At 44.9% G+C, this 20,404-nt stretch overlaps 1 protein-coding gene across 1 annotated transcript in view; it reads left to right on the plus strand.

Moving 5' to 3' along the window:
• Positions 1 to 20,404, plus strand: part of LRRC27 (leucine rich repeat containing 27) — a 92,557-nt gene that overhangs the window by 12,172 nt on the left and 59,981 nt on the right. Inside the window, exons 3-5 of the mRNA XM_077455558.1 lie at positions 2,996 to 3,085; positions 14,057 to 14,150; positions 17,905 to 18,047. Of these exons, the coding sequence (XP_077311684.1) occupies positions 2,996 to 3,085; positions 14,057 to 14,150; positions 17,905 to 18,047 (327 nt within the window). The remainder of the gene's footprint in view (positions 1 to 2,995; positions 3,086 to 14,056; positions 14,151 to 17,904; positions 18,048 to 20,404) is intronic.

The following is a 20,404-nucleotide window of genomic DNA, read 5'->3' on the forward strand; positions in this document are numbered from 1 at the left end:
CTATTGGGAGGGGGGTCATAAAACCCCAAGTCAATAAAGTCGAGGCCATACAGAGTTGGCCACGTCCCAACAGCAAGAAACAGGTACGAGCCTTTCTCGGAATCGCTGGCTATTATCGACGATTCATTCCCCATTTTGCTTCTCAAGCTGTGCCCCTCACCAACCTGACAAAAGGGAAAGAGTCGGTTATGGTTAAATGGTCCCCAGAGGCTGAAGAAGCATTTCAGTCCTTAAAAACAGCCTTATGTAGCCAGCCAGTGTTGTACTCACCAGACTTCTCTAAGGACTTTGTGGTACAAACTGATGCATCAGACGTTGGGTTAGGAGCAGTGTTATCCCAGGTCTGGAACGGGGAAGAGCCCCCAGTCATTTACCTCAGCAGGAAGTTGAAGTCCCATGAGGTAAATTACTCCACGATTGAGAAGGAATGTTTAGCAGTGAAGTGGGCTCTAGATTCCCTTCGGTACTATCTGCTAGGTAGGCACTTTGACCTGGTGACTGATCACGCTCCTTTAAAGTGGATGGCTCAAAACAAGGAGACCAATAGAAGGGTAAATAGGTGGTTCCTGGCCCTACAGGAATTTAACTTTACAGTTAAGCATCGCCCTGGTGTTAAAATGGGGAATGTGGATGCTTTGTCTCGGATACATGCGTGTCTGGCTGCTTGTGTTACAACCCCAAGGTTGAAACAAGAGGGGGGGGGGGGTATGTGGCAGCACGCAGGTAAAGTCACCTGGTTGTATCCAGGATGGGAAATATGTGTGCCCTAGATTCAGGCTTTATGCAGACCTTTACAATTAGAGGGGAAGAGTTAATGAGCCCAGCTGAAGTAAGTGGGCTCATTAAGACCTCTACAAAAAACCCCAGCATGCTTAGGGAGATGCTCCATCCTGGAACCAGTTTTTGTGTTGTATAGACTGGGGAGTGTGACACTTGTTCTGTGCGGTGAGTTAACGCCTGTGTGGCAAACCTCTACGACAGGGACTGGGGCAGCACAAGGCTGCTCTCAGTTGTTAGACAGGGAAATCTAAGTGTGTAGTTAGAGGTCAAGCTGACCAGGATTTATTTTCATGTTTTATTTTGTTTGGCTGTTATATGTATCACTGCATGTAGCAGAAATAAACCGCATCTTTTGTTTTTTTTGCACCTACAACGCTGTCTGCTGTGCCTGATTTTGTGTTGTGAACCCATCCAGGGGGTCACACACACCCGCTGCCGAGCTAACCCCTCACAATATATATATATATATATATATATATATATATATATATATATATATATATATATATATATATATATATATATATATATATATATTAAATAAAATAAAAAAATACTTAGATCGTGTTTGATCTAGGGCCGTGCCAGGGTCAATATTTGGGTCAAGTAAGGGGCAAAGGTCAGGGTTAGTGTCAGGGTTACTATATTTTAGGCAGGATTTTTTATTTTTTTAATTAGCATCAGTGTGGTTTTAGGTAGAAAAAAATAACATAAAAAGTGCACTTTTGCTTCTGGGCTGTACTATGGGTACAAACAACAACTGACATATGTGGTATCGCTGCGATCGTCAGGAGCAGGAGAATTTATTTTCTGTTGTTTGGTAGGTTATGGTAATAACAACATTAAATACACAGCTAAGTTTTAAATCATTATATATTTTTTTATTATTATTATTTTGGGCCAGTTTTCCTTTTGATAATAAGAATCAAAAGATATCCATAACCATTTATTACCAAATGAAAGCCCAGTGTGTCCAGAAAAAAAAAGGCATAATCCAGCTGGATGCACAAAGTAGTTGTGTTGATATGTACGGTTTTACTAACACATGCCACAATTGCAAAATTGTGCCTAGGCATTAATATTTGTTTTACCCTTGGGTGTAAAGGGGTTAAAATTGCAAAAAATGTGCAAATATATGGCCAGACCCACCCACGCTCTGTAATGTGCATACAATATATCAGTTAAGGTGTTTCTTTTTTAATGAGTTTTCTTCTCCTTTCTTTTTGAGAATCTTCCTTCCCCATTGTTAAAGAGGAACTGCGGTCTGCTAACATAATTTGTAATGAAAACATCTTTGCCATTCTGAAGCTTCCCTCCAACCACTTTGCATAATATTTTATATATACAGTGTAACCTTGGTTAACACGTAACAAGCGTTTTGAAAGACCAGCAATTTTTATTTTTTTATTCTGACTCAGTTTGCGAGTGTTGTCTAGCAAAACTAGCAGAATTCAAGCTAATGAGCGGTGCAGTACCGCATTTGGCCGCAGGGGCGCTGGGGACACTCGGAATAGTTTGGAGCCGTTCGGATATACTCGGAATCACTCAAAAATACTCTGTGTTCCCAAGTGTATCCAAGCCTTTCCGAGTTCAACCAAGCTGTCCCTGAGTATTTCCAAGGCTTTCTGGCACCCCCCCACCTCTGGCCACATGCGGTATTGCATGTAATGGAAGTCAATGCGGAACAAATTATCTTAATTTCAATTGACTTCTATGGGGAAACTCGCTTTGATATGCAAGCGCTTTGGATTACAAGCATTCTCCTGGAACGGATTATGCTCGTAATCCAAGGTTCCACGGTACTGTGATTCTGAACTTGCCAAATATGCTGCAGAAATCTCCCTCCACTGAGTCTGGCTGCAGCCACTTTTACAGTGGGCAGCTGAAGCTGCTGCCTGTTCACTTCCTGGATTTACACCGACACACAGGAGGCACACCTTCAGCTCTACAGCTCTCATTGGCCCTCTTATGACTCATCCCCCCTCCCCTTACTGGCAAACTCAGATGTGAGAGCGAGAGCTGTGTATGATGTCATAAGCCTAGGCTAATGACCAGACAAGAAATGGGCTGTATAAGGGGTTTACTGGCAGAAAAAAAAATGTTTTACTATCCAAAGTTTAAAACAACAAGGGCAGAAGATTTAACAGATGGAAAGTTGAAAAAATTACTGAAGTTTCGCTTTAATTTATCTAACCATAATTTTCTTGGAACATAGGCAAGCCACACTCGCAGAGAGAAGAAAACCAAAAACCAATAAACATGCTGAAGAGAAGGAGCGGCTCGCCATGGTTCATGAAAAAATGAAGTACGTTTTTTTTTTTCCTTGTTTGCAATATAGCTTAGCGGATTTATGCATTGCTATTCGTTATATGAATTAGTAGTCGTGTTCTCTGGTAGTCATTTTAGATTTGTCTCTAATGGCCCGTACGCACGATCCGAATATCGTACAAAAATGGTCAACCGAGCAAGGATTGTAAGATTTTCGGATCGTGTGTAGACTACTTTCGACAACCGATCATGACCGTTCATCCGATTTTATTTGATCGGACATGCACGATAATTTTCCTTTTCAATTTTTGGTTAGTCAGTATAATTGTCGTTCGAAAATTTAATACAAATACATTACAACACATGACATCACTTCCGATTTTTTTTTTTTTTTTTTTCTGTCGTACGAGAATTTTCATGACTTTATTTAGCTATTCAATTTCTACTTGCGAATATTAAGCGGAAACAGTCGTACGATCGATCGTATGATATTCGGATCGTGTGTACAGGCCATAAGGCTACATTTAGATGGCCGACCAGCAGCGGATAGTTTTGTTGAGGTCAGGGGTGACTAAATGCCGCCTCTGGATGCAGCAACACCTTGTTCTATGGCTGCGTACAAACTTGTGGACTAGCTGTGGCCAGAACTCCACAGAAGCGATGATGCTGCACACACACCAGCTACATCCAGGGTAGGAGGCAATGTTTGCATACAGCCATTTAGAGGTTACATGCAGGGCCAGTGCAAGGATTTTTTTCTACATAGGCGAAAGTGCATTTTTGCGCCCCCCAACCCCCAGAACCTAAATAAATGAGTTTGCGCACGCAAAGCATAGCTGTGCTATTGTAATGATGGTCATAGCTGCTTCCATTTTTTTATTTGATTGACTTGTGATTCATTTAGACCCCTTTCACCCTGGGGCCGCTTGTGCGTTAGCAGTAAAGCGCTGCTTGTTTTATCATTGCTTTACCACTCTTTAACCGCTTGCTTACTGGGCACTTAAACCCCCCTCCTGCCCAGACCAATTTTCAGCGCTGATGCACTTTGAATGACAATTGCACAGTCATGCAACACTGTACCCAAATGACATTTTTATCATTTTTTTTCCACACAAATAGAGCAAAGTCCTTTCTTGTATTAGGAGAGGTATGGACTCCAGAGAGAGAGATATCATTTTGCCCCTGTACAAATCATTAGTAAGACCTCATCTGGAATATGCAATTCAGTTTTGGGCTCCAGTTCTTAAAAAGGATGAGGAAGGATTTTTTTTCCCCTGCTGTAGCAAATTGGATCATGCTTTGCTGGGGTTTGAGTATAGGATTGTAGTGTTTTTGTTTTTTGTTTTTTTGGTTGAACTAGATGGACTTGTGCCTTTTTTTTTTCAACCTATGTAACTATGTATTCTGCTACATATTTTTGGTAAAAAAAAGGGCCATTCATAGGGTTAACTGTGTGCCTAGGTTGTGCTTACTAACTGTGTGGGAGGTACTTTGACTAGGGGAAGGTATTGATCCATGTTCCTGCTTAGCAGAAACACAGGATCAGTGCCTTCCCTTCTGACAGAAGGACAATCTGCCTGGTTTACATAGGCAGATTGTCGTTCTGCCTGTGCCCTGTGTAATTGGTGGGTGCCGGTGGACATGGTCTGCAGTACCTGCTGCTGGGATCACAGCAGGAGCGAGTCGCCGGTGGCGCACGCAAGTTCCCAGACCTGGGAGTGTCAGATCATGTACTAGGTATGTGATCTGGTGCAGAGCAGCTGCCCTACTTCAGTAAATTTACAGTGAGCAGCGCACAAGTGTTTAAGGTAAATTTCAGTAATAACCCAAATATGTGCTTCCTGAAAATACACTATAGTTTCTCACACAAACCATGCTGTGGGATGCTACTACACGTATAGAATAATTTTCAAAGCAAGGCATCAGCATCTGAAAAAAAAAAAAGAAATATCGGTTTCTTTTTCATACATCTTGGGACACAGAGTTAAGCTAATATTCATTACCTACTGGGTTATACTGCATCTCTAGGTGAATGGACACTGGTAGACAGTCTTAGACAGGAAGTGATCCTGTATATAACCCCTCCCATGCAGGAGTACATAATTTTTACCAGTGTCTGCAAGATGGATGGGCACATTTGTTTTAGCTCTCTGAGCTCCTGGTCTCTAGTCCCACAAACGGTTCTAAATGAATCAAGGGATTGACCGATCGGATCCATTTGGCACCGGCTTAATATGCTTAGATAAATGGTACCTGAGCCTTGCAAAGAAGACACAAGATCAGACGAGGTTTTGCCTGTAATGCGACCTCCAGGCGCTGGATCCTGCAAAGTGGAATCCTGGACACCACCGAGCTAAGACATTCCTGCAGGGTGCTGTACAGGTCCAGGGGAGTGGACCCTAAGCATGAAAAGGCTACCCATTCCTTAAAGTCCTCAAGTGATGGGAACCTGCCGTGAGGGGTGAAGATTGGGCTCTTCGTTTCTAAGCTACTCTGCGCCTGGATGGGTAAGTGAAACCCTGTTATTTGCTTATTGTGGGGTGTCCCAGTGATTGTAACAATCAGTCGAGCTAGCTAGAGGCTGGACACCTGTGTGCTAGCTGTGGTTGTTTGCAAAGAGTATCTTTTTGCTTGTGTCTGGTTGTTTTTTACCTTGAATGATGGCGCACGAGGGCGCGCCATTTTGCCTCTTGGTTCGTCATGGCGCACGTGCATTCACACAAGTCAACGCTGCTGTGCTCCGCAGTTTGTTTGGCGGCCATGCCATAGGTGTGCGTATTCGGAGCTGCGCATGCACCGTAGCCTAATTGGGCGCACAAAGCTTTGTGTCATATGCGAATACAGCCGCTCCCATTAAGCTGTGTATGCCAAGCATGCAGTGCTTCCAGAAGGCAGCTGTGGGACACAGAGCAGGCTCTGAACCAGTTAGTGGTTCATTTTTAATTACCTGGGTCACGTGAGTCACCAGGTGTTGCTTGGCAGGCTAAGATGCTTAGCAGGATTGCTGCATAGGGGGTTGGTGAGCCCTATTAAAGAAGAAGTAAAGCCTCAGATCGAAGCCTCTGAAGCGGTCCTCATTCCCCTCGTCTGACACCGCCATCTATCCCAGAGTGACTTCCAGTTTTTGCGGCTTCGGCGCTGTGACTGGCTGGAGCCGCGGTAACATCATTCCCGTGCATGCGTGCTGGTGCCGCCACTAACAGCATGAGCGCCGTTAGAAACTGCACGCTCAGTGCGCCTGCGCCCAATGACTGGTCGGACGAGAAGAAGCCGGAGCAAGATGCGGGACGAGAAGAGTGGAGGAAGATGAAGAAGAAGAAGATGATGGAGAAGAACACCGAAGGAAGGCCAGAAGAAAGAAGATGGAAGAAGAAGCGGAAAGAAGAAGAAATTAATAAAGGACTTGTCAAAACCCGTCTCTTGTGTTTTTTTAACCCTTTTGACACTTTTCGTTGTGAAATGGTAGGGGTACATTTGTACCCCATTACCAATTCACACAGGGGGGGTGGGATCTGGGAGTCCCCTTGTTAAAGGGGTCTTCCATATTCCGCTAAGCCCTCTGCCCGCAGACCCCCACAACCACCAGGCAAGGGTTGTGGGGATGAGGCCCTTCTCCCCATCAACATGGGGACAAGGTGCTTTGAAGTGGGCCGCTACCCCAAAGCACCCTCCCAATGTTGAGGACATGTGGCCTGGTACGGTTCAGGGGGGGGACGCTCTCTCGCCCTCCCTCTTTCCCTGCGGCCTGCCAGGTTGCGTGCTCGGATAAGGGTCTGGTATGGATATTTGGGGGGACCCCACGCCATTTTTTTTTTTTTTTTTTTGGCGCGGGGTTCCCCTTAAACCATACCAGACCCTAGGTATAGATTTTTAGGGGAGCCCCATGCCATTTTTTTTTTGTTTTTTGGAAATTTTGGCGTGGGGTTCCCCTTAATATCCATACCAGACCTGAAGGGCCTGGTATGGAATTTAGGGAGACCCCCACGCATTTTTTTTTTTTTTAACTTTTGGTTCGGGGTTCTCTTGTGGGGAAATTCCATGCCGTTTTTATCAATGAACTGTTATGTGTATTGTTGGACCGACAATTCATTATAGCCGCGAGTTTTTTTTTCTTTTTTTTTTTCTTTAGAAATGTCATTTTACTGTCAGACTTTGCTGTCAGACAGGAAACCTGCGCCCCTTTACAGGCATACTATAGACACCCCCTAGGTACGAAATGTAAAGGAATATTACACTTTTTATTGTTTCACTTTAAGCGTTATTAAAATCACTGCTCCCGAAAAAACGGCTGTTTTTAAAACTTTCTTTTGCATTAATACATCGGGCAGGATCCAGGTCCCCAAACACTTTTTATGACAATACCATGCCTATAAGCTTTTAAAATTAGCACTTTTGATTTCTCCAATAGACTTTTATGCCGCGTACACACAATCAGAATTCCGGCCAGAAAAAGACCGATGAGAGCTTTTCATCGGAAAATGCGACCGTGTGTATGCTCCATCGGAATTTAGCTGTCAGAATTTCCGCCAGCCAAAAATTGATAGCATGTTCTCAATTTTCCCAAAGGAAAAACTTTCTATCGGAAATTTGATCGTGTGTATGCATTTCTGACACGCCAAAACTCACGCATGCTCAGATTCATCTACAAGATGGAAGCTATTGGCTACTGGCTATTGAACTTCCTTTTTCTAGTCCCATCATATGTGTTGTACGTCACTGTGTTCTAAACGATTGGAATTTGGTGTGACCGTGTGTAGGCAAGACAGCTTGAGCGGAATTCCATCGGGAAAACCATCAGAGCTTTTTCCGACAAGAATTCCGATCGTGTGTACGTGGCATAAAAGGGTGTTCTGTGGCTTTCGAATTTGCCACGAACACCCAAAGTTGTTAACTAATCGGCGAACAGCCAATGTTCGAGTCAAACATAAAGCCCGTCCCCAGGGCTGGACTGGGACAAAAATGTGGCCCTGGACTTCATCCAGACCGGCCCAGGGCACAACACATCAGGGTACAGTACATCAGGGTACAGAGCCCAGCAAATCAGAGCACAACACAACACATCAGGGTACAGAGCCCAACACATCAGGGTACAGGACATCAGGACACATCAGAGCGCATTAGGGCACATCAGGGCACATGGCACATCACAGGACACATTATAGGGATCTTACTAGCCAGTATGGAATAAGTAATAAGTTCTCTCTCATGTCACGCATCGCTGCTCGCTTCTCATCTATCCCAGATGATCTTACAAGCCAATGGGGATAGACGAGAAGAAAGAAGGGGCTGCCGGGGAGCGAGCAGCGCTGCATGACATGATAGAGAACTTATTACCGACCGGCGCTTCCTGTGCTACTCTGCATACATTTAGATCTACCCGTCAGGCAGCTGTTGACGGGTAGATCGCCGTGCACCGCAAATGCGGCTGAAAACGGCCCACACTGGCCATCGGCCCACCGGGAATCTCCCGGTAGTCCCAATGGCCAGTCCATCCCTGCCCATCCCTACTCCTGACAAACCTAATCGTATCCCTAGTGTTGTATCCCCTGAAAGTCCAGAGGCTTCCAGGCAATCTGAGCCGCTGCGCCTATCTGGTATTGTGTCTACAGTCAATGCTGCTGCTGTACCCTTTATCACCAAGGATGAACTGTCCTTAGCTCTAGCCGGGTTAGAACACAGGATTGCTGGCATGATTGCCTCCATCCCACAGTGTGCCAAGAAGCGTGACAGAACCCCCTCCCCTGAGCCTCCTAGTCTGGAGCATGAATGGGTTGAGGATGGGGAAGAGCTAAAAGCTCAGGATTCTGTGGAGGGCCTGGCAGGTGAGTCTGCTTCTGAGCAATCTGGACTAGAGGATATCCAGTTGGTGTCAGTGTCTGCCTCTCAGCCACAGGGGCTTTTGATCCAGACTCTTACCGAGGTGGTTCGTTCTGCCTTTAAGTTGCCTCTTGCAGAAGTTACTGAGCCTCCCTGGTCCTCTTTGGGATCCCTGAGGCCTCTTCAGGCTGCACAGGCTTTCCCCACTGTTGGAACAGGCGGTATATGCTGATTGGGAACATCCTGACAGGATTTTTGTTCCTCCCTAAGAGGTTTTCCCTTTTATATCCCATGGATGAAAAGTTTGTCAAGAAGTGGAGCATGCCAGCCGTAGATGCAGCAGTCTCTTCCTCAAAGAAGAACTTAACTTGTCCGGTGGGTAACGCACAGGGCTTGAAGGACCCTGTTGACAAGAAACTGGAGTCATTATTAAAGGCTTCCTTTTCTTTGACCAGTTCAGCTATTCAGCCAGCTGTTGCAGCTATTGTATCTGCCTGTCCTTAAAGGATCAGGTCAGATGGCCTTATAGACCTAACCAGGAGGGTGATCTTGCTGAAAATAAGACTGATATTCCTTGAGCGTTGTGTTTTGTTGTTGATGCCTGAAAGGATTCAATACAGCAGGTTTCACATTTGACTCTCTCTTGTCTGTACATATCAGCAAACTTTTTTGGCTTAAGAACTGGTCAGCCGAGCGTCCTTGTAAGAAGTTATTGCCAGGTTTCCCCTTTCATGGGGAATGTTTGGTGATGATTTGGACAAATATATCCAAAAGATTTCCAGAGGAAAGAGTTCTCTACTTCCTGTGAAGAGAAGCACCAAGTGTTCGGGCTTGCCCCATCTCCCCAGTTCACAAAGGTCCTAGCATCAGTACTGGGTTTTTTAAGGGCCCAAGGGATCTTGGTGCTCGGGTGTCTGGACGACCTCCTGCTCGGAGATCACTCTCACTACATGCTCTAGAACAGAGCATAACCTGCACAGTGCGATATTTGGAAAGCTTGGGCTGGGTCATTAATACCAAACAGTCAGCCTTGAGACCAGCTCAAAGTATGAAGTATTTAGATCTGATCCTAGATACGGTCCAAGCAAGGGTATTTTTGTCACCCATAAGGATCTGTGTCCTGAAGTATCAGGTGCATCAGATAAGGCACACCAGACAACCCTCCATTCAGCTCTGTTTGAGTCTTCTAGGAAAGATGGTGTCCTCCTTCGAGGCAATGCCCTATGCCCAGTTCCATTCCAGGCCTATACAACAAGACATCTTTTTGGCTTTGAACAGGTGAGGACAAGCCCTGGATTATCCAATGTGCTTATCTCTTCGGGCACGCTTAGGCCGAAGCTGGTGGTTGCAGGATCAGAACCTGCGAAAAGGAAGATCCTTTCTCCCGGTAACTTGGAGAGTACGGACCACAGATGCCAGTCTCTCAGGCTGGGCAGCAACCCTATTTGGGCTCACAGCTCAGGGGAGATAGTCAAGGACAGAACAGAACCTGTCCATCAACATCCTGGAGTTACAGGCAGTACGTCTGGCCCTACAGTCCTGGACGATGGAGCTTCAGGTCTGCCCTATCGGGGTTCAGTCTTAAAATGCGACTGCAGTGGCCTATATAAACCACCAAGGCGGTTCTAGGAGTCGTTCAGCTCTGAAGGAGGTGAACCACATACTAGCCTGGGCAGAGGGATGTGCCAATTCTATCGGCAGTCCATATTCCGGGAGTAGAGAACTGGAGGCAGATTATCTCAGCCACCAGCAGATCTGCCCGGGAGAATGGTTTCCAGCGTTGGGGATGGCCAGAGGTCGACCTATTGGCATCCAGGTTCAACAACAAGCTATAGCAGTTTGCGTCCCGAACAAGGGATCCTCTGGCAATCGGAGCAAATGCTCTGGTAGGTCCATGGAGCCAGTACTCCTTGGTTTATGCTCCCCCCCCCCATCCCTCTCCTTCCACATTTGTTGCACAGGATTCAGAGAGAGGGGTTCCCTCTCCTTCCACATTTGTTGCGCAGGATTCGGAGAAAGGGGGTTCCAGTCATTCTGGTGGCACCAGCCTGGCCCAGAAGGCCCTGGTTCTCGGAGATTGTGAGATTGACAATAGATGGGCCATGGACGCTTCCACGCTGCCCCGTTCTACTGTCTCAAGGCCCTATATTCCACCCCAATTTACAGTCTCTAAATTTGACGGCATGGCTATTGAAGCCAGAGTGTTGAAGGATCGTGGCAACTCAGGACCAGTGGTGTCTACCCTAGTGAATGCTAGAAAGGTCTGGAAGAATTATATTGCTTGATGTGAAGCCAGAAAATGGCATCCTCGGAAATACGTGATTGGGAGAATTCTCTCTTTTCTACAGTCAGCTGTGGAAATCAGACTGGCTTTGAGTACAATCAGAGGTCAGTTCTCGGCCCTGTCTTTGTTCTTCCAAAGGCCTTTAGCCTCCCATTCGTTGGTCCGAACTTTTTATGCGGGGGACAACTTGTTTTCTTCCACCAATTAGGTCACCTATGTGTCCTTGGGACTTGAACTTGGTGTTGTCTGTGTTACAGAAACAATCATTTGAGCCTATCAAGGAAATCTCATTAGACTTGCTTTCATGCAAGCTAGCCTTCCTGATGGCCATCACCTTGGCTAGAATGGTGTCGGAGTTGGTGGCTCTTTCATGCAGGGAACCATACTTGATCCTTCACCACGACAGGGTCGTGTTACGACCTGTTCCATCCTTTTTGCCAAAAGTGATGTCGGCCTTTCATTTAAATCGGGACATAATTCTACCTTCTTTTTTACTCTCAGCCTTTTTCGGCGGAAGAGAGGCGACTGCATTCCTTGGATGTTGTCCAGGCAGTCAAGGTTTATTTGTCTAGATCTGTAGAGATCCGTGGATCAGACTCCTTATTTTGTTTTACCAAAAAGACCCAAGAAGGGGGAGGCAGTTTCCAAAGCTTCCATTGCTAATTGGGTCCGTCAATTACTCATTCAGGGCTATGGTCTGAAACGTAACGCTCTTCCCTTTAGGGTGAAAGCTCATTCTACCAGGGGTGTAGGAACCTCCTGGGCTTTTCGCCATCAGATATCTGTGGCTCAGATTGTTAAGGCTGCTACCTGGTCTTCAGTGCATACATTCACAAGATTTTATCAAGTAGATGTTCGACCGGCCAGGATTTGGCTTTCGCCCGCAGTGTACTGTGGGCTGCCGTATAAGGTCTGATGGCTGTTGTTTTGCAGTGTGTCTCCGACCCCTCAAGGCTATTGCTCTGGGACATCCCAGTAGGTAATGAATATTAGCCTAAATCCGTGTCTCATGATGTACAAAAAAGAAAATAGGAATTTTCTGTCATAATTACCTGTAAAATCCTTTTCTTTGAGTACATCATGGGACACAGATCCCTCCCATCTTTTTTGAGGATTCAGTGCTTGCTAAAAAACTGATGTACTTCCTGTATGGGAGGGGTTATATAGGGGATCACTTCCTGTCTAAGACTTTGTCTACCAGTGTCCATTCACCTAGAGATGGCATATAACCCAGTAGGTAATGAATATTAGCCTAACCCTGTGTCCCATAAAGTACTCAAGAAAAGGATTTTACAGGTAAGTATGACAACAAAAAAAATCCTATTTTTAGGTATCTTGACAGAATTAGCACACTTTAAAGTAGTTGTAAAGCCTGCTTTGTTATATTTACCTACAGATAAACCTATAATAAGGCTTACATGTAGATAACATGAATATCTCCTAAACCTGAATGGGAGTGGCATCATTGCCAGCAATTCTTTGACAAAAGGACAGGAGAAGATATGCAGTGCATACTAGCACACTATGCCTTTTATCTTACAGATGTATTTATTCAGCAATTTACAACTGTTTTAAAGCCCAACTCTGGGCAACTAAATGTGTTTTTTTTTTTTTTTTTTTTTTTACATTCTGCTTACAAAATGTGTAAATCAGTACTGCTTGGACCTTGAAGAAGGGGACATACCCCGAAAGCTTGTCCTGAAAAATTGTATGTTAGTGCAAATAAAAAAAGTATCACGGACAGTACTCAATTTTCTCTGGGCAACTAAAAAATGATCCCTTGCTTTGGGGCTGTGCCTGCACTGCATGGGTTAATTACTTATTTTGGTCCAAGCCCACAAGGAAGAAGATTTATTTCCTGATTCTCCATTCCTCCCAGCAGCTAGACCATTCTCTACAGCTTCTTCTCCCCTGTGCTCCAGCAGTCTAAGGTCCTGACCAGGGGTGGACTGACCATTCAGGTACTCTGGCACTGCCCGAGGGCCCCATGCCACTAAGGGGCCCCATCAAGGTTGCTAGCCTCAATGAAACCAGAGACAGTATGTAAAAATCTGTGTTTAAAAAAAAAAAAATCTCAATGTTATAAAGCTGCCCTGCCTCTCCAGTACCTTTCCAGTGTGTATATGTGTATTCTGTGTGTGTGTATACTGTATGTGTATATTGTGTGTCTGTGTGTGTATACTGTATGTTACATAGTTACATAGTCAGGTTGAAAAAAGACACAAGTCCATCCAGTTCAACCTTAAAAACAAATAAATAAAATAAAAAATAATCGTATAATCAAAATACCCAATTTTGTGCCCACAATTGATCCAGAGGAAGGCGAAAAAACCCCCCAGCAGAGCATGCTCCAATTTGCTACAGCAGGGGAAAAAAATTCCTTCCTGATCCCCCAAGAGGTGATCGGATTTTCCCTGGATCAACTTTACCTATGTTAGTACCCAGTTATATTATGTACATTCAGGAAAGTATCCAGGCCTTTATGTGTGTGTGTATACTGTGTGGCCTCATAATCTATTGCCCGGGGGCCCCAAAATCTCCTATTGCCCGGGGGCCCCATAATCTCCTATTGCCCTGGGGGCCCCATGAGTTGTCAGTTGGTCCCTGGTCCTGACTTTATCAAGACCAAAGCAGGCTTCATAGCTGTCCTCTAGACAAAACAAACTATTAATCTACACTGCAAAGGATCATTTAAACTGTACAAACTTGTATAATAATTTAAATATTCCCAGAGTTGGGCTTTAACAAAGATAAATTCATAAATAACCTGTACATTTTTACTGCTGTGTGATGAGCTAGAATACCTATACACATACTATTGATCATTAGAAGCAATTGCTAATAAGTTATGTTAAGTGGAAAACTTATTTCCATTGTATTCGTAATACACTTTGTAATTCCTTGAAGGAAGCAAGAAATTCTTAAAGAATGGCAAAAACAGACACAAATCATGCAAAGTCAAAAAGCAAAAAACAGGAAGAGAAATGAGGTCCAACAAGAGGTATGTAAGACTTTCCTATTACACATTTCTGAACTATTAGATGCTGTGCTGCCAGCAGAGGGCATCATGGTATCACATGTATGGCTGATAGAGGTCGAAGATCATCATAGCACTGACTTTACAAAAGACATCTTTGTATTATTATGTTTTAAGAACCCAAACCTTCTGCAGTGCTGTGCAGTCTATTGCCATCTAAAATGTACATTTAACTATGTGGGCATTTGATAATAAAAAAAAAAAAAAAAAAAAAAAGCTTGGGGGAAAGAGTTGTAAACATGAGAATTGGACAACAGTAAACAATCAGCTGATTTTGTTTTGTTTTCCTGATAATAAAATATGAAATTAGATCTTCTTTGATCACTTTTTCAAATGTATTTTTTTGCATTTTGTTTTAATAATACAATCTGTATTTTCTCTAATAAACTTTGTAGACCAATTGGTCTCTTCCATACTAAGCAGAGCAAATGTCAGCACCTACAAATACTGTTGCTTTTAATATTGGGACACTTGCCTGTTCAGGAATCCAGCGGTGTCTTCACCCGCCGCCATTTTGGGTAAGGGAAACTGGCAGTGAAGTCTTACGGCTTCACAGTTGGGTCCCTACTGCGATGCACGAAGCACACTGCACTTTGTGACTGGCCCGGCGGTGGGGGAAGGAGGAGGGGAGCCAAACCAGCCAGAAGTGGGAGTGGCTACCTGTCAAAATCAGGTACCCGCTCTCCCCCCCCTGCCCCATATGGTGCCAAAGGGAGGAATAAGTGGACCTTCCCTTTTGGGTGGAGCTCTGCTTTTGAAGAGAACCTTACTTTTAACAAAGTTGTCCTTTAAATTCTTAAGCCCCCAAATAGACACCTACCTCGGCCCCACATAGAAGAGCTTCACTGAATGGGTAGCCTTGTCTAAGCCCTTGTACACACGGTCGGACATTCCGACAACAAAATCCGTTGGATTTAGTCTGACGGATTTTGTCCGAAACTTGTGTTGCATACACACGGCCGGAAAAAGTTGTCGGAAAATCTGAACGTTCATAACGTGATGACGTGATATCGTTACGACTGGTAAAGGTTTTTCACATTTGTGCGTTCTATGCGTTCAATTAAAAAAACTTCTGTGCTGCAGCTCCCCCCCCCCCCCCCTTTTTTGTTACCTGAGCCTGATCTGATCCAGCAAAGGGCACGAGCTCAATGGCTCCAAGCCACTGTCATAGTTAGATAGTAGGTGAGGTTGAAAAAAGACACAAGTCCATCAAGTCCAACCTATGTGTGTGATTATGTGTCAGTATTACATTGTATATCCCTGTATGTTGCGGTCGTTCAGGTGCTTATCTAATAGTTTTTTTAAATTATTGATGCTCCTCGCTGAGACAACCGACTGTGGAAGGGAATTCCACATCCTTGCTGCTTTTACAGCAAAGAACCCTCTATGTAGTTTAAGGTTAAACCTCTTTTCTTCTAATTTGAATGAGTGACCACGTGTCTTGTTAAACTCCCTTCCGCAAAAAAGTTTTATCCCTATTGTGGGGTCACCAGTACGGTATTTATAAATTGAAATCATATCCCCTCTCAAGCGTCTCTTCTCCAGAGAGAATAAGTTCAGTGCTCGCAACCTTTCCTCATAATTAATATCCTCCAGACCCTTTATTAGCTTTGTTGCCCTTCTTTGTACTCGCTCCATTTCCAGTACATCCTTCCTGAGGACTGGTGCCCAGAACTGGACAGCATACTCCAGGTGCGGCCGGATCAGAGTCTTGCAGAGCGGGAGAATTATCGTTTTATCTCTGGAGTTGATCCCCTTTTTAATGCATGCCAATATTCTGTTTGCTTTGTTAGCAGCAGCTTGGCATTGCATGCCTTTGCTGAGCCTATCCTCTACTACAGGGGTCTTCAAACTACGGCCCTCCAGTTGTTCAGGCACTACTATTCCCATCATGCCTAGGCATGTCTGTGAATGTCAGAGTTTTACAATGCCTCATGGGATGTGTAGCTCCGCAACAGCTGGAGGGCCGTAGTTTGAAGATCCCTGATCTACTAGGACCCCCAGGGTCCTAGATTCCCCCCAGGGATCTCCTCATTGGACAGACTGATAGCAGCAGGAGCCATTGGCTCTGGGCTGCTCCATCGATGAGAAGCTGTGACACGGGAGTGGGGGGGTGAGGCCGAGTCCATTGACCCAGACAGCGGGATTTGGGAGCGAGCCCGCATGAGTGCCCCCTTGGAAAATGGCTTTCCGTGGGGCCACCCAAAGAAGATGTGGGACCCCAGAAGAAGAGGATCAGGGCAGCTCTGTGCAAAACCATTGCACAGAGCAGGTAAGTATAGGCATATTTATTTAAATTTTTTTAAATGGAACGTTTATGACTTCTTTAATGTATATGTAAATTGTCATAATTAACTTCTCTTATTTGCTTCCTTTTGGTCTGTTATGTTTTGTTAAAACTACTAGATAAGTGCAAAAAAAGTTGATCCTGCCAGAAATCTAGTACTGCCCTGTGCCCACTCTGCAGTATTATTGCATACAAACTGATCAGGAAGTGTGATAGCGCTATAGAACATCTATCCCCCTTTGTTAGGAAGAGCGGGAGGTGTTTTATAGTCCAATTATTTGCACTGGGTTGACAATGCTGCTACTTCATAGATACAGTACAGGGAGTGAGCGTTGTCATCCTAGGACAGGAAGTGTGGTAACAGAGTGAATAAAAAAGGAATGCAGCTACCACATCTAAGAATTGATAAGCTGCATTCTATTTAAAGTGATTGTAAAGGCAGAAGGTTTATTTATTTATTTTTTTTAATCTTAATGCTTTCTATGCATTAAGATAAAAAGTCTTCTGTGTGAAGCAGTCCCCCTAATACTTACCTGAGCCCCCTCTAGATCCAGCGATGTTGCACTAGACCAGGGATCTGCAATTAGCGGACCTCCAGCTGTTGCAAAACTACAAGTCCCATCATGCCTCGGCCTTTGGGTGTCATGCTTGTGGCTGTCAGAGTCTTGCAATGTCTCATGGGACTTGTAGTTCTGCAACAGCTGGAGGTCCGCTAATTGCATATCCCTGCACTAGACACTCGGCAAGCCAGGACTCTCCTCCTCATTGGCTGAGACAGCATTGCAGCGCCATTGGCTCCCGCTGCTGTCAATCAAAGTCAGTCAGCCAATGAGGAGAGAAAGGGGACAGGGCCTGGCCGCGGCTTCATGTCTGAATGGACACAGGGAGCTGTTACTCGGCTCAGGTGCTCCCATAGCTTGCTGACACTCTACAGGAAGGAGGGGCCGGGAGCACCGAAAAGGGACCCGAAAAGAGAAGGATATTGTGCAAAACCATAACACAGGGCAGGTAAGTAAAAATGTTTTATTATTTCTACCTAAAAAAAGTACAATCACTTTAAGTTCGATTGAACTTTTGTTTTGGTGTGTTTGATGCACTTTTGCTTGTATGTTTATCCATAAAACATGCACGGTTCATAAGATTTCATAAAAGGTTTCCAAAACCCTTCCCTAGTGTAGACTGCCTTGGAATATGTTATAAAAATTAAATATCTAGTAATTGAAGCAAAATCAACACTGGCCTGCACACTTTGGTGGTGTAAAGAGAAATCTATAAAAGTTATTGCTTGTGATTTATGGCAGGATTTTGTTTTTCATCCAATATGCCCTCTGGTAGGCCTGGTATAGTGTGGTGAATGTAAGTACTGTATGCCCTTTCCACACACACACAGTTGCTCTTTTTACTGGTCACTATGTCATTTTACATGCCTATGTGCCCGTTGCTGTTCCTCCGTATGCCACGGATCTGGAGCCTTCCCAAAACTGGGATAAGCAAAAGCCTTTTGGACTTGAAACACCGGAGATGATGCCAAGGATCATGTCAGTGAAATCATTGAAGGAAATGGAGAAAGCAAGGTTTGTCTTGTAAACAGTGGGCATATTCACTGTGATGTAAACTGTGTGGTTCGATGCCCTGTGGTACACCCAAACACACACTCGGCCTGGCTCATCATCAAAGTCACAAATAGCAAATTATTAAATGGAAATGTCTTTTTTATGTGACAGACCTGTATATATATTTTACAAACGGCCTTATATATAAGAACTTTGAATTTTCATTTACATCAATATTTTTGAAAGTTTGAGTACCTGAGCAAAATAATTTGTACTCTTAACGGGAGGGGGGATACTTTGCTATGTACTATGGACTACCTGTGGAATAATATCAAGGTATAATAATAAAGTCAGACTTGCTCAGCCTCAAATGGCTATTAAATGGCTGTGTAGGTTGTATGCGGCTAAACAGGAAACATTAGTGAAGTGAAGTATGGTCATAAATTTGGTCATACTTATCTTCTGGGTCACAGGAGTGCACTTATTTTCACTTTCCTGTGACCCAGAGTCAGCTCATAGCGAGCTAAACCCACTGTTCGATGACCTCACAGAGCCACTACAGGCTATGGAAGGATCCCGACTATATTGTTAGGATCCACCCAGCTGCCTGAGTGACAGCTGGTTCCAGCTCTAAGCTGAAGCCAGCTGCACCTTCTCCCCTCTCCAGTCCCAAGTGCTCCAGCAAGAGCTGGAGGGGCAGAGTGGAGAGCGGTGACTGACAGTCACTGCTGTCCGCTTCAAAGAGACTGAAAACTGAGCAATCAAAGGTCATGTGATCCCTCAGTGCTTACGAGAGACAGAGCGATGCTGTAGCACATAGAGGTGAGATGTTGGTCTTTTTTAAATACCCCATACGTCCCCTTTAAGAGAATGAATGTATGGGTACCTTTTTTGACAGAAACAAGTCTCTAATCTTCCCCTACCTTTCAGTTCTAACCTTGACCTCCACCCCTGCCACTGGGCCATTCTTCTCCCCGCTTTCTTTTGACTTCTTAGTTCTTTTTTTTCCCCCTCTATTCTCTTTCCTACTCATTTATGCTGCAGCCCCCTCTCCTTCTGCCCCTTCCATGTTTCCTCCCCTTTCTCTTCCCAAAGTCCCACACCTCTGAAACGCGTAGACACCTCTCTCCCTCCATCTTCTTATAGTAATGCCTCCTAAAACTGTAAACGTTTTGTTATTTCCACTTTATGGTCACCACCTGCTCAATCCGTCAATCCGTGAATGATAATTGTGGGGCCAGGCTACTCTGTACCCAGATGAAATCATTATCATTTTCTTCACACTTTTTTTTTTTTTTGTTTTTACTTTGTTTCTGTCAGTAAATTTTGTAACTACGTAATTGTTCTCCTTAACTGATGTGCGCTGATCAGGCGGCACTGATAGGCTGAATTGGTGGGCATTGAGGATTTGCCACTTATGGGCAGTGAAGAGAAGGCACTAATATGCCGCATTGATAGGTGGCACTGATATGTGGCACTGAGCACTGTTAGGTGGCATTGATGGGCGACACTGATGGGCATTGATGGACAGCAGTGAAGGGCATTGATGGGCAGCACTGATAGGCGGCAATGCTAGCCAGCACTGACTGGCATCACTAATGAGCACTGATTGGCACTTGTGGGGCACTAATTTCTGGCACTGGTGGGCACTGATTGCTGGCACTGTTGGCGCTATATTGTAATTGTAAACACATGTAATCAGTGTAGATGTAAATGTCCCCCTGCGAGCAGATGCCGCTGATTGTCTCTCTTCGTCACACACTCTAAGGCCCCTTTCACTCTGGGGCGGGAGCTGCGTTGGCGGCAAAGCACGGCTATTTTTAGAGCCGTTTTACAGTTGTTTTAGCGGCAGTATTCGCCACTAGCTGGGCAGTTTTACCCCCCTGCTAGTGGCCGAGAAAGGGCTAAAACCACTGCAAAGCGCTGCTGCAGCAGCACTTTTCCGGTGGTATAGCCTTGCTGCCCCATTGATTTCAAGGAGTCTAGGAGTTCAAGGAGCGGTGTACAGATGCTGCTAGTAGGATTTTTTTACCGTCCTGCCAGCGCACCGCTCCAGTGTGAAAGCCCTCGGGGGGTTCACACTGGATATACAGCAGCGGCTCTTTCAGGGCGCTTTGCAGGTGCTATTTTTAGCGCTGTATCGCCTGCAAAGTGCCCCAGTGTGAAAGGGGTCTAACCGTGTGAAGCGAGGAGCACCGACTAGCGGCATCTCTGTGTTTACATGTGACTGGCTGTGATTGGACACAGCTGATCACATAATTAAAGAGCTGCGGACGCCATCATTTGATGGTGGGCGAGCGGCAACTGGTTAAAAATAGTTTTGTACCTATTGATCTCGGAAGCAGGCAGGTTCCATTTAAGCTGTGGACATCTGAAGC

The sequence above is a fragment of the Lithobates pipiens genome, unplaced genomic scaffold, assembly GCF_037356315.1.
Source record: "Lithobates pipiens isolate NorthernLeopardFrog02 unplaced genomic scaffold, aLitPip1_a1.2 Scaffold_25, whole genome shotgun sequence".
Taxonomy (NCBI): Eukaryota; Metazoa; Chordata; class Amphibia; order Anura; family Ranidae; genus Lithobates; species Lithobates pipiens.